The 15379-nt window shown below is 27.8% G+C and overlaps 2 protein-coding genes across 3 annotated transcripts in view; one reads left to right on the forward strand and one right to left on the reverse strand.

Annotated features, from left to right (window-relative positions):
• Positions 1-15379, forward strand: part of LOC111686961 (netrin receptor DCC) — a 258387-nt gene that overhangs the window by 242027 nt on the left and 981 nt on the right. The window contains exon 11 of the mRNA XM_023449367.2: positions 101-148. Within this exon, the coding sequence (XP_023305135.2) occupies positions 101-125 (25 nt within the window). The 3' untranslated portion in view covers positions 126-148. The remainder of the gene's footprint in view (positions 1-100; positions 149-15379) is intronic.
• LOC111687013 (sodium/hydrogen exchanger 9B2) overlaps positions 1156-15379 on the reverse strand; it is a 64458-nt gene continuing 50234 nt past the window's right edge. For both annotated transcript variants that reach the window (XM_046949201.1, XM_046949202.1), the window contains 4 exons: positions 13433-13621; positions 8953-9096; positions 8375-8476; positions 1156-1869 (listed from right to left, as the gene is read on the reverse strand). In XM_046949201.1, coding sequence (XP_046805157.1) covers positions 1552-1869; positions 8375-8476; positions 8953-9096; positions 13433-13621 — 753 coding nt within the window. In that variant the 3' untranslated portion in view covers positions 1156-1551. The remainder of the gene's footprint in view (positions 1870-8374; positions 8477-8952; positions 9097-13432; positions 13622-15379) is intronic.

The following is a 15379-nucleotide window of genomic DNA, read 5'->3' on the forward strand; positions in this document are numbered from 1 at the left end:
AAATAAAAACAAAATATATTTACATAAGTACACTTTTTTCTTTGCTATTTCTTTCAATACTTAAATATTGATCTATAATTGTTGATATTTTTATTTACAGACAAGAAAACAGCCTTGAAGTATGATGGTCAACAATTGTGGTATTATGGTAAGTTTCACTTTCTTTCATCTATTTGTACTCTTCGGAATATTATAAAAAGTTTATTAACTTTGAGCAGGAAATATTGATACTAAATTTATTAAAAAAAAATTACAAATATGTAATGTATAAGAAATACATTCATATGTATATATGAAATTATACACGCCTCGTACATCCGCTGTCAAAATATTGCGGATAGTTGTCAAATCAACAACAAAATAATAATAATGTGTTAACAAAGTTAACACATTTTGCATTTTGACAATGCAACAACGATTTTTTTATCGAAATAACCATGATACATTGCCAAAATGAAACAAAATTTAATATAGATAACAACAATGCGTTGTTGCTGTGACAACATTGCATTGCTAAAATTACAACAGTGGTTGTCAAAATAATAACTGGGTGTTACATAAATTTTATACACATCTGTTGTATATACGTTAACAAACTAAATGTCTGCACAAGACAACAATAATGCGACAATTTGTTAAAATTAATTTTGTCTTGTGCAGGCTTGGTGGCTAGAGGAAGCCCTTAATGGTAGGTTTTGGGACTGTGCGGGCGAACAGCTGGATAATTAATTAATATGTCTAATACTAATGTTTATTGTAATCGAATTAATTTTAAGATTAATTAATTTAGTAAAATTCTCAAATTCATCTTATTTTAATTTCCAATCTAATATACATTTGATTTCAAAACAAACCGAAAATTCTTTAAATAAGTAAATTGTTCAATCAATCAAAGTAATTCAATTCGTTTTTAGCACTTTAAAGATCCATACTTGAAACAAGTATTTTGTATTTTTTATAAAGAAACCCGTAATTAAATTACTCCGAAAACCTTTCAGGATTGACCCTTTTTGAGAAAACATGAATCTTCAGTTTTAGGTTATTTAGTCTCGGCTCTAAATCAGTCATTAGTTTCTATAATTTATAACAACATCTATAAGTCTGTATCATAAACATATCGAAATTTTAAATGAAAATATATATGTATTAATTTTTAATATTTTACTAAAAGATTTTTATTATTTTTACAATATTTTAAAATGCAAACATTTTATAAAATTATTATTTAATCTAAGTACAATGAAACCTACAAATTTGTTCATATTAACAAGTTTCTATTTAAACATAAATAAAATAAAATTTTAATACTTATAAACACACACATCTGTTTGAGCTCTGATAAACAAAATATTTATTAAACTTAAAAAGCAGCTTTAAAACCCAGTGGCAAAAAAGTTAAAAACTCAAATCAGTGTTATATATAAAGAAAGACTGTGATAAGCCTAAACTTCTTTATTTTTTTTTACATTTCATTTTATCCTTCCTATGCTAAAATTATAGTTGTTTTTTGTATTATCTATTTTTTACTATGTATTATTATTGTTATTGGTTTTAAACTGACTTTTGATTGCGGTCTAAATTGTCATTACCCGCAAACTCTAAATTATTGGGATTGTCCTGTCTACTGTTCTCGTACTCAACGGTCATGTTTACATTTCCTCCTCGATTGTCTTCAGCCATAATATCGTCATTTGTGGCACTACGTTTTAGCCAAATTGGTGCTAAACGTAACATTAAAATAGCACCCAATGGTGCAGTGAATATAATGGCCAAAACGGATATGATTAGAACATTACTGGCCAACGATAAAGTATCAGCATCAGTATTCAATGAGCGAGCCATATCTAAGGCTATGGGCCCTAAGGCAGCCTAAAAAGAAAAGAAAAAACAAAAAGATTAAGAAGAGAATTTGTTAACAATTAGTATATCATTTTAATTTTGTGGCTAACAAAAAATGTGCTAATTTTCTATGTTGTTTTATTAGCGTTTTTTATATATACACTGAAAATATTTAAGTACTACATTTTAAAGAATATTTTCGTTATTATTTTGTATGTTGTTTTATTAGCTTTTTTAATATATACACTGAAAATATTTAAGTACTATATTTTAATGAACATTTTCGTTATTACTTTATTAGTAACATATATGAAAAACAAAAAATCGCTTATTGTATAAAATTCTATTTTAATTTCGAAAATCTCTTGTAATAGTATTTGTTCTATTCACAATCGGTGTTTTATGTTCGTATCGTAGTATGTCGTAATTGTTTTATTTTTTATTGTATCGTTGTATGTCATAAACATTTTTCAAATAAAATTTTTTGAATCAAAACAAATTAATAATAAATAAATTACGACTACGAATTGGTTTGTTTTTTTTTAATTTAACTAAAACAATTTTAATGACATACAACGATACGCCATCGATTGTAAATTGAAAAATTTTTCGAAATATTTACAAAATTTTTCTGTTTAGAGAAACTTTTTGAAAAACATGTGTACTACTTTCTAAATCTCTTGTAATAGTATTTGTTCTATTCACAATCGGTGTTTTATGTTCGTATCGTAGTATGTCGTAATTGTTTTATTTTTTATCGCATCGCTGTATGTCATAAACATTTTCTAAATAAAATTTTTTGAAACAAAACAAATTAATAATAAATAAATTACGACATACTGCAATACTAAGAATAGATTTGTTTTTTTTTCTTAATTTAACTAACAAAATTTTAATGACATACAACGATTGTGAATTGAACAATTGTTCGAAATTTTTACAAAATTTTTCTGTTTAGAAAAACTTTTTGAAAAAATTGTTTACTACTTTTTAAATATTGTTCGAAATTTTTAGAAAATTTTCTGTTAAGGAAAACTTATTTAAAAAATTGTATACTACTTTTTCCATTCTATAAATTTTTAATAAGTTTTACATTTAAAAAAAATTTCTATATATTTAAAGTTTTTTTTTTTTAATTATCTTCTCTTAAATTTCGTTCTTAACCAGTAATGTGTGCCGTCGAATTCACTTTATAAAAGATATTTTAATTTTTTCATATCTCCACTTAATATCTTATGTAAAGTAGAAAAAAAAAGAAAAACAAAATTCCTGACCCTATTGTGTTCATGAATTTTATTATTTCCTTAAGAACTTTTCGAAAAATAAAAACAGTTTTAAGACAGACGGTCGGTCGGTGAGATATACCGACTCGTAAAAATACATTTGCCATTAGCCAGCCATATTTTATAGGGCTTCAACTTCATCATCTTTTAAAACCATTAATTCATTCGTTCTTTCATTCATTCATTTGTGTGTTTTTATTGTTTTCATATTCATACAATTCGATTTAAATTGTATATTCATATATACATATATACTCTTATACATATGTCCTTTATGTTCTTTTTGCTTTACTTATTACATATTTTTTTTTTTTTTGAAAGCACCATCAACAGTTTTTGGATCCACCCATAAGGCTTTTCTCAATATGTTTGTATACAAATGTACTTTTCCTGCTTTTGTCGGTACCTACATATATTTCTGATGTTGGTGTTCCCTTGGATGGCCTGTCCTTTAAAGAGCAAAATTCAAGTGGAGGGAAAAACTGACCAGATTTCATTGATTCATTTAAATAATAAAAACAAATTTTTAATTTTTTTCTTGCTGTTAGACTTTGTTTGTACTCATTACCGAATGTTGTTGTGTGTCGTGTACTTAAAATTCTACAAGAAGTACCAAAAGAAGGGACGAACACACAGTCGGGCTGACAGTATTGTTACTTAAGAAATGTGTTTTTAATGACAAGTCATTGCATAAGATATCATAGCATACCAAAAGGAGAATATGTATAAATAAGTAAATGAAGGAAAAGTTTTTTTCATACTTTAGCATACAAAACTGGTGTAGTTACCCAGCAAACATTTTAAATTTAAAGTTTCTATTTGAAATAAAAATTTTTTACTTCATGATATACAATTTGGTAAAAATTTTGTATTTTATCATGTTTGTAGAAATGTTGAGTGGTTTATTTAATTTCCTTTAGCGTGAACATTTATACAATTTTTTATTCATTTTTATTTTAGCAAACAAATGTTTTTTTATTTATTTCATTTTGTTTGTCTTCTCTTTTATCTTAATGTTTGTATGCGGTTTTGTAGATGGTTGTTTTTTCATTTAGTTATGTTTTATACCCTATACTTACATACGTCCGTCTGTTAGGTCATTTTAAAGATGATTTGTTGAAATCTTAGAAACTCAATGCCCATATTTTATTTCGTTTCTATAAAACTAATACACATTTTAAACATACTCATAACTGGTGTAGGACATCGTAACGTCGGCCATGTACGAGTATACTGTTTTACTTATTTTCTTTTTATTTTTTTTCAAAAGGTTCAAATACTATTTAAATGTCTTCGTTAGTTTTTCTATTTGTTTCCTACACGTTTTTTTTTGGATGTGTATTACTGTTTTCAACATCTTGTTGGTCTGTGTATATGATTTCCTGTCGTTGGTCTTCTTGGCGTTCTTGTTGCCTTTAAGTGTATTCACCCTATAGTAGTATAAATAGGATATTCAAAGAATGTTCACTATCATTTGGTGTGAAAATTCAAAAAGGACAATATAAAGGATGTATCACTCATCAGTTTTCCATATATTGGTGTGTTAGACCTCGTAGCTTTATACTGTTTTTATGTAATTTTTCGCAAATAAATTGAAATTATTTAAATTACAATAAATATTTAAATAATTCCAAAGTTTAAAACAATTTCCATATAAATATTCAATACCAAGCAACAGTTCTTTCGGATTTATCAAAATTATAAACTTTTTTAATTTCACTATTTTGTTTTGATTTCCATTGGAATGTACTTATATTCAGACATCTTTAATATTTTCTTGACATTGCAATATGGGTGGGTGATAAAGAAAACCTTACAGACAAATGAATTTCGAGTGTTTTAATTGAGTACCTGTCATGATGCTGTACCCCACGGTGGTCTTTTTCATCCACTGGGTAGACTGGACAACGGTCTACTATCGCCCCTGAATCTTTCAATGAAGAACTCGCAATTTTTGTACACGGATTTGACCGGTTCATGTACAAGCAATTTGCTGAAGTGCTCGAGCATCTAATCTCTGACCATTTCAGCTCCGTTGCTTAACTTAACGAGATGTAAAAATATCACTTCCGTTTACAACCACGCAGCTGGAATGGCCTTTGTTGATTCGGCAACAACACCTAGAGACGTAACCGGTGGACCGAAGTACGAATCCATCAAATAAGCCTAGGACTTTGTTCTTACTCACAGGGACACACTGTGGTAATTCTGATATGATCAGAGTATACTCTGAACACGACCGCTTACAAATAGCCCGATAGGCTGCAAATAGGATGCCAAGTAAGTAGTTCTGTTTCTGAGATAAAACATAATGAATACGAGGATACGTCCACCTTGTCTACTATTTGTGATAATAACAAAGTTCTTAAACAACACTTTAACTCCAAATAGTAAGTACTTACATAATACATTATTTGTAAGTTATGACTAGACTCCTTCTAAGTAATGCAGACGGTATACAGTAGCCATTGATAGTAAGTTGTTTAGTAAGTATAAGTCATAATTTTTCTGGGTTAATGTTTACACGGTAACAAATTCTTTTTAAAAAATTTAAATAATTTTGATGTTTTCATAAATCTGAAATGACTAAATGACTTTAGGGCATCCAATATTTCGGAGTTCATCGACTAAAGGTTTCATATTCATGTATTTTTTAGTTGTTGGAGAAAAATATCAAGTAAAATTTTCATAAATACGTATAACGTTCTTTTGTGTTTTTGTTAGTTTATCTATTTTGTAAAATGAAAGTCTTCAATAGGAATTTTTTGCTTTAAATATGTGAACTAGTTTTGTTAGTTAGTTTTCTTAAACAACTTAATTGAATTTTAGATTAAATTTGCACAAAAAAAGTTGTATTAAATATTGCTAATATATAATAATATTTTCAAACATATTTGAACAAATTTTTCTCAATGTTTTTAGAAAAAAAAGCTTTTAAGTTTTTCTACTTGTGTATTATTTGTTTTTAGTTTTGGTTTTCAAAGCCATTCAACCTTGGATTAAGATTTCCAAAAAAAAAAAAAAAAATCATTAAATTCTTTCAACTTTTTTTTTGTTAAATATAAAAACTTTTTTTTCTAAAAAAGTACCCTCCACTTATTATGTATGTATATGTTCCTCTTGCAATTAATTTCAAAGTCTGCACAAAACTTTGACCAATAAATTATGCAACACAATTCATTTTGTGTCTGCAAACATATGGTTGCTTTGTCGGTTGGTTGGTTTCTAAATAAAAGCAAATATTTGCTAAATATTCAAGCACTTGTATTCGACACATACGGAAAAGGCCACAAGCTAATCCAAAGAAAACAAATATCAAACTTTAACAAAAATAACGCAGAAAAAAATATAGAAATGTTTCTCAATTCTGTGAAAACATTTAGACTAAATAGCCCAAAAAAGTGAAAAAGTAAATGAAACAAATGTGTTTAGAAGAAGAAAGAACAAGTAATAAAAGAAAATGTTGACGGGTTTGGTCGTTTTTAAGATATCCTACATCTGTTATGATAAGTTATACCTAAAATGTGATTTATTTCTTGTAATAAACATTTACTTAGGTTCCAGTTTAGCGTAATTGCGATATATTGTTTGAGTTTTATATTTGATAGTAAGAGAAATCACAAGAACAGTGGAAGAAGTGAAGGATCAGGATCATCAGAACCATATAGGTTCATGTACGATTTTTTTTTTTGGAATTACAAGTATTTTTTGTCTTCATAACGCAAAGGGATCCGGCAATATTGGACCTGGTTGACAAATTGGATCGATCAATAGTGTTTGTTATCATCAAAACCGACTGATAGACATGGCTTTTCAAACATAAACACAAAATCATAATACCTTCCCTACTATAGCAATATAGGGTTAACAAAAAAGAAAACGTTCAGGAATCGTAACAGCAGCAGTGGCACCAGTGGCTAAAGAAATGTTACAAGTGACAACCACATATTTAACCTAACATAACCACAGTTAACCGCAATGCAGCATAACATATGAGTAGCTGGGCCACATGGCTACTTAGGACAACATGGAATCAAAAATTACAAAAAAAAAATAATAATACAAAATTCAAACTATCAAACATATTTAGCTGGGTAAGGAGAGAGTAAACAAAAACAAAAAAATGCAACCAAATGAATAGAATTGTTGTTAGCAGTTTGTTAAACTAAAACATTTGATTGTATTTTATACCCCGATAAATGGAAGTAGGGTAATAGCTAACATTATTACATCGTTCAACATAACTTCATTTACTTCCCATTAAAAAAAGAACTTCCAAAGAAGATAAAAAGAAGTAGAATTTACTCCATGGAAGTACATGGAAATGATGTTTTTTTTTAAATTTCAAATTCTACATTTGACTACATTTGAAGTCATTCTCAGGAAGTAATTTGTACGTTCTCTTATGGAAGTTATTAGGATGTGAAAATATTATTAACATAATTAAATTACAAGCATTTATTAATTAACTCCACTTAGTGCTACTTTTGAGGTGATGCTGTTATTTTTATGGTGTACTTCGTTTATATACAACTTTCGGCAGATCTTTGGTTCTCTACATATATACGAATGAATAAAATGAATAAACCTTATATACATGCCTCGTAATGTAACTGAATATGTCTGTTCCATTTTATACATGTTATGAAAAATATAAAGGGAGTTTAGCTACAGAGGTTGTAACCACTGACATGCCTCAAAAACTAACACAAGTGGCAATACTTTTCTGCGGTTTTAACTTAAATAACATATAAATAACAAATATTTTTTTTTTACTTTTTTTCATTTTCTATACCTAAAACGCTTTTGAGGCTGCTTCAGTAATGGCATTTTGTTACTCCCTTCTACGTATACCATATTGCGCTTTTTTATACGAAACTAAAAACCTTCAAATTTTAAACTTCTAGGGAGGAGCATAAATCTATATGAAAATATATAGAAAAAAACCTAAAACCAAAACCAAAACCAAATATTTATTTATTTTCTAAGAAAGTGATTAAAAAAGGAGTATACAATTTTTTATTCCCATTTTCTGAAAAGAGGTAATTGAAGTCATTCATACTTAGAAAGTTGTAAAATTAAATGTGTACAAAAAAATATGCTTCATTTTGCAGTTCTTAGGCTGCAATTTTGTCATCTTGTGAAAGCTCTTAAATGATTTTAGTATATTATTGCTAATGCGCTTTTTTATTTTGCAAAAGTAAATGCTATTTATAAATAATGGAGTGAGTTTTTTTCGATATATTACTTACTTGCACAGTTGCTTTTGGAAAACTTGAAATTGTTATGTAGCCACGTTCTTTTATTGTTAAATTTCCTCCATAAGTTGATAAATAAGCAAAAGCCAAACGAAACTGCAAAATATATATAAAAAAATTTATGATTTCAACAAATAAAACTAATTTCTTATAACTGAAAATAATTAAAAAGTAAGATTAACTATATGCTAAAACCTAGACCAATAGCTCACCACCGACTGGTCAATTATTAGTTTTCAGCTAATCGAAAAACTTTATAAAATAGAAACAAAAAATTTTACAGATAATTTTTGTTGAAATAACATATATCTGCCGGTCATCACTAGGAAACTTTTTTTTGGGAAACTTTTAATTTTGCGTGAGAGAGAAAGAATTTCCCGTTCTCGGAAACTTGTTTTGTTTTGTTATTCTTATCATTCGTACAACAACAAACCAATGCAATTTACACGTAGTTTCTGAAACAAAAGTTTCTATATGTGGACATTAAGGAAATTTCAAAAGAGAATTAAGAAAAAGTTTCTCAACAAAAGTTTCCTAGTGTGGACCAGGTCTAAGGAAGTAATTGTACTTACCACACTTCCAAGTACTACTAGTAAAACTCCGTATCCTACAACTTTGCCATCTAAAACTGCGAAATTTATTTCCTTACCAATTAGGGCGAAAGAGACAGGTTTTAAAAATTTCCACATTAAGTCAAGACGTTTGCCTACATTAGCCTGTAATGAAAGTTTAAATTTTTAAAAAAAACGTGCATATATTTATTTCAAATTAATTATGATGAAGAACATATTTCTTATACCCCTCGCCTTTGTGGGAAGGGTATACATATAAATAGGTTTGTCATTTCGTTTGTAATTTCTACATTTCTGAGTTCTTATATATAGATATAAAAACTCGGAACTCTGTTCATCTGTTGATACGTTCCCACGTACGTATGTATGTATGTATGTATGTATGTATGTATGTATGTATGTATGTATGTATGTATGTATGTATGTATGTATGTTGGAATTAGTTTTCAAATTTGCTAGATCGGAAAATTCAATAAGTCTATCAAATGTACTTTAGAGAAGAACTAAAAGTTTAAACCAGAGTTGCAAATATTCTTTCATTTATCACTCACGATCATGTAAATGAAAATAATATTTTTTATTGCTTCACCATCTACTCATGTACGAAAAGAAAAAATGAGCATATTTTATTTTGCACCTAGCATTCGCAATATTCGAATATTTTTCATTTAAGATTTACATGAATTTTCATTTTTGATAAAAAAGTAACGTTTTTCTAATTTTTGTTTTTAGATTTACAAATTAAGTTTGCAATTTCTGAAAGCGACGGAAACCTACTTTGTTTAATGCTGTCAAGCAATATTTTTATTTTTTTGCGCTTGTTGAGTTTTTTGTTTATTGTGAAAAAATCCCGTTTTATTTTGACTTGACATATTTGAATATTTGTCATTTTTAATTTTTCACCATTCACTTTACAAATATGTGTTAAAATAAAAAATGCTCCCAGTAAAAACCTAACTTTCCCGGTAAGCAGGCAAATATTATTGAAGCAATGTGGAAGTACTTACTTTTGGGATGAATAACTAGATATTTTTGTTCGTCGAGGTTCAAAAAATAACTAGTTACAAATGTGATTACCCAACTTTCCCAGACTTAAACCTGGATCTACAGATATTTTTTTGAATTTATTAGTATTTTTGCTTACTCAGTGTTCCATTTACAAGTTATTTTGTATTATTTTATGAAGTGGTTTTTACATAAAAGTATATAATATGATTCGAACCCCAAACGTTGGATAGATGCTTTAGATAATTGTTCCAATTATCTAGATAATCTAGATAGCTTTTCATTTCAGAATGTGAACATAAAAAAAGAAACTGCTTATTTCGTTTATGTCTATTTATCACGAATATATCCTTTTTTGTGTTCGTATATGATTATTTCTGAACAATTGACCCAAGTCCACATTTACGGGCACTTTCTGTTAATCACCCTGATACTTAATCATACAAATATCGAACGTTTAAAAACATTTCATTGACGGTTCTAATGAATCTATTCGTGTTAAAATCTGAATCTGTGTTTATAGTTTAGCTGCATGAATTTACTCTTTAAAAGAGCACTTGGCTCAAACACCTATTGACATATTAACAAAAAATTGTTCAATAATATAGACAAGATTTCACTGAATGTTTATTATTATTATTTTTTTTTTGCAAATGTTTTTGTTGTTGCTATTATTTCAGTTGTTTGCTTTCTTCTAAGACAAACAAACAACATGAGAATCAAGAAAAACAACAATAATCATCAGGTATTGTTTCAAGTGTAGTTTTTAATTTGCTTCTTGTTTTCCAATACAACACAGCATTCAATGTAGTTTTGTATCAAAGAGTGTATTTTTATCTTTTTTTTCTCCATTACCTCTGAAGTTTCTGTTAATTGGGCACTACTTTTATGTTGTTTATTAAACTTTTTCCTTACACATTCTTCGCTTTTTTTATATCGACACATTATATTCAAAATGTGACAACTCTTGGTTGAACTAAGTGCATATATGATGGTAAATACATACATATGTTTCCATATAAAAATTTTAAAGAAAAAAGTAAATTTTACGTCAATTTACTAAGATTTTTTTGAAAGTTAACTCTAGTTGTCCAATTTCCAAGTTTGCTAAAACGTGCAAAATATCAACAGTGTTTTGTGAAATAATTCACTAGACTTTATGGAATTGACACTTTTTGAATATACTAAAGGTTACTTTCTGTTTATTTGTTTTTGTTTATCTTTCTTGTTCTCTTTCCTAGATTTTAGTGAGTGCGTTCATTCGTTCGTGTATATTTTTTTGTATGCTTATGTTTTTATTGCGCCTAAAAACATACGCACATAAACAAGAGGAAATAAAACATGTGCAGTTTGAAAGGATTCTTCCTTAAATGTTATTTTTATTGAAGTTGTAGTTGTTGTGTTTGTAAATAAAATGATTTTTTGCTCAAACAGAATCGAAAAGAGAGGAAGAACTAAAAGGCGAAGTGACCATTGCCTTATTATGAAAACAGTATAAACAGATTCAAAACTACATAAATATGTATATAATTTATAATTAACTTTTTAAAACTGATTACTTTCTCCATATTTTTTGGGTAAAAAAAATGCAGAATTTTTTAAAGAAGTGTTTCCATAGGCCTTTATTAGTTTTAAAAAAATTGCATTTGTCGTTTTCATAGGAAAATCTAAAATTTTGTAATATTTTCTATGATCTTAGAAATCATTCTTTCTTAACTTTTTTGTATTTTTTCCTACTCCACTTATTCACATTGAACACTACCTTTCTATGTTTTTTTTTTGTTGCACTACTTTGTCATAAACATCCCATTGGGTCAGTTTAACAATAAAGAAAAAAAAACGTGCAACATAAAATTTTCATAAAAAAATAAAATGTAAAAGCAAAGTAAAGATAAGTAGAGAAGAAAAGCCAATTGAAAAAAATACATACATACATGTATATACGAAAAAAATGAGATGAAATCAAATGTCATAAGCTGTCTTTGCAATTAAATGTGTCAACAAGATTGACTTTTTGATAAGATTTCTGGTAGTTGACTTGACTTTAAAGTGTGAAATGCTCTTATTTTTTTTAGCAGTAGTTTTTGTAGAAGCAAAAACTACAATAAACACTTTTATTCATCAAATTCATGTATTATATTGAGAAATAAAAGAGAAAATGTACTTTACATAAAAAAATGTAAGAGACTTTGCATTCAAGTGCATGCATGCATTGTGTGCACTGTTGCCAGATTTATCGATTTCAAAAATGATCTATAGACGACTTAACCTAAATATTTTGCACGATTTGAAAAAAAAATATTTTAAAACAAACAAAATTAATAAAAATTAACCCAAATTGAAATATTTGTTTTGATCTAAAAAAAAATATTAATATAAATACTATATATGAATTTCATAACTTAATTGTATATATATTTTTTTTGAAAATTTGAAGATTTTTTACTCAAATCATCTGGTAACTATGTATGTCTCTATGTTTGGATATTAAATATAAATTCTTTTGTGTTTGTTGTTTGTATGCTAAGTGATGATAAAACCACTTTATATGCACTTAAAATTGTGATAAAGTGTTAATAAAGTCATCCAAGAACAACAAAAAACTGTATAACAAAATGTTCTCAGATTCCAACAACACTTTGGTAATAGTTATTGTTGTTGCTGTATGAGTAGTTGATGAATTTATGAGAAAATAATTTAAAATTATATTAAAAAAAAAATTCTCAACACTTGTCATTTGTGTGCATCTACATATAAACTTTTTAACATGTATTAAACCAAAAAGTGTCACTAGCGTGTTTTTGCAACAAATAAAAAATTTTATACAAAAACTTTTTAAATATTTAAGAAATGATAAAATAGAGAGATTAAATTGATATAGGTTCACATTTTTTGTAATTTGATAACTAGACTATGACTAGACTATGACTAGACTATGACTAGACTATGACTAGACTATGACTAGACTATGACTAGACTATGACTAGACTATGACTAGACTATGACTAGACTATGACTAGACTATGACTAGACTATGACTAGACTATGACTAGACTATGACTAGACTATGACTAGACTATGACTAGACTATGACTAGACTATGACTAGACTATGACTAGACTATGACTAGACTATGACTAGACTATGATTTAAGCATTTAAACACCACAATAAAAATCGTCTATGTTTTCAAACTGGCCTTCCATCTCTTAATACATCATTCGTATCAAAAACATAGCTAAAAGAATAAAACTAAGTATGTGTATAAACTTAGTATACACGAATATGTAAATACAAAATTCAAATGTATTCAAAATACTGTAACATACCGTCCATGAGATTTACACACTTGTGCAAAGGAAGGAAAAATATTGAAATAAAAAATAAATAAACAAAATACTAGTGCATTCAATTTTTATAACTAGCTATAGAGCTTTTGCTTTTGAGGATTAAAAAAATCGTAATCTTAAACTTACATTTTCATATGTTTGTAGTTGTTGTGGTGTCAATTTTTTCTCTTGACGCTTCCATCCAATGCTAGCTATGAAAGCAACTGTTACACACCCTAAGGCACCAGCTGATGGATAACCGATAGTTTTACTGCCCATCACGGCAATGGTACCGCCCAAGACAGTCAAAACAAAACGTAAACCATTTACATAGATCTGAAATGAAAAAATATAAAAAAAATCGTTAAAAATACTAAAAAAAAAGGACAGAAAAGAAAATATTTGATAGAGTGAAAATACATTAAGCTACAACATAAACTGTAGAAACTAAATCTTATTTCTAAAAGTGATTTACAAACTAAATAGTAGAATTTTATAACTGTATGCTAAGGGATTTCAAAAATTTGTAAGGAAAGATTTTGAACAGTTTGATGTACAGATTAAAATGAACAAACTAACAGTAGTTCAAGGGAAAACATGTATTGAATGATATTATACACTAAATATCAACTGAAGGATATTGCTACTGTTTATTCTATAAGCATTCCACTGTACTGTGCCAACCAAAAAAAAAAAAAAACTAAATTGTAAAGTAAAATAGGCTTTGCGTGAATAGCAGCTGTATAAATGTTATTTTGTGGCCATAAAAGAGTTTCTACAAATGCAACACATGTAGTAACTATTTTACCATTTTAGATGAACTAAGATTTCACTATAAATGGCCAATTCTAATAGTCACAAAAATAAACAAAAAAATCTTTACACACAGTTTTTTCTCTTACCAAATTTTTTATTACACATTTGTAATTTTTTCAAGCAATGTGTGTGTTTGTAAGCACATTTCTTTGTTTTCGCCAAAATTTTGCAACTTACATATTTCGGATTGTTTAAGCAGGAAGGGAAATGTCTATTCAATTCATAAATTTAGTGTGATTTTCTGTAACAAGTTTTAGTTTCTAAATATTTCTGTTGAGCAGTGGCAGCAATAGCAGCAGTGCCACAAAAAATTATAATTTGTGGTAACATATTTTCTTCTCTTTTTATCCATGTCAATTTTTCTCAACGCTTGTTACTAGTTTGAGAAAGAAAACCCGTAGACATTGTTAAAATTGCATGATGTATATCAATGCCACGAAGAATAAAAAAGTGAAATGAAAATTTTTTAGGGAATTTTGAGCAACAGTGGCTAAAGTGAAAAATAAAAATTTAAAAGTCATAGTCTAGTCATAGTCTAGTCATAGTCTAGTCATAGTCTAGTCATAGTCTAGTCATAGTCTAGTCATAGTCTAGTCATAGTCTAGTCATAGTCTAGTCATAGTCTAGTCATAGTCTAGTCATAGTCTAGTCATAGTCTAGTCATAGTCTAGTCATAGTCTAGTCATAGTCTAGTCATAGTCTAGTCATAGTCTAGTCATAGTCCAGTCATAGTCCAGTCATAGTCTAGTCATAGTCTAGTCATAGTCTAGTCATAGTCTAGTCATAGTCTAGTCATAGTCTAGTCATAGTCTAGTAATAGTCTAGTCATAGTCTGATTTAAAATTGTTTAAAACGAAAATACCTTTTGGGTTTTTTTATCTTATGTTTTGTCATTCCAAGAATTCTTAAGAAAACCTGAAATCCTAGCAATTACGTGCTGTTTGCATAAGTAGTATTTCTTTTCGTAAATAATTTGAACCAAAAAGGAAGAACAAATTGCAATTGTTGAAAGACTTACTATTTGATTTATTAAATTTATGCGTTTATCAGAGACAATTTTTTCCAATATATTTTTATACTTTACAAATGTTTTTAAAAAGAAAAAGAGTTTTTATTTACAGGATGCAAAGGAAAAAGCCTTTTTGTATTTTAAAGAATTGTAGCGATTTACGCACGGTAAAAAGTTAATAACCATTGTTAGAGAAATTATATTTTTTCCTACATAAATAGATGAGTTTTTCAAGAATTTATATGGATTTCAAGGTATTGAAAATGAAA

Source organism: Lucilia cuprina, chromosome 4 (assembly GCF_022045245.1).
Source record: "Lucilia cuprina isolate Lc7/37 chromosome 4, ASM2204524v1, whole genome shotgun sequence".
NCBI classification, from domain to species: Eukaryota; Metazoa; Arthropoda; class Insecta; order Diptera; family Calliphoridae; genus Lucilia; species Lucilia cuprina.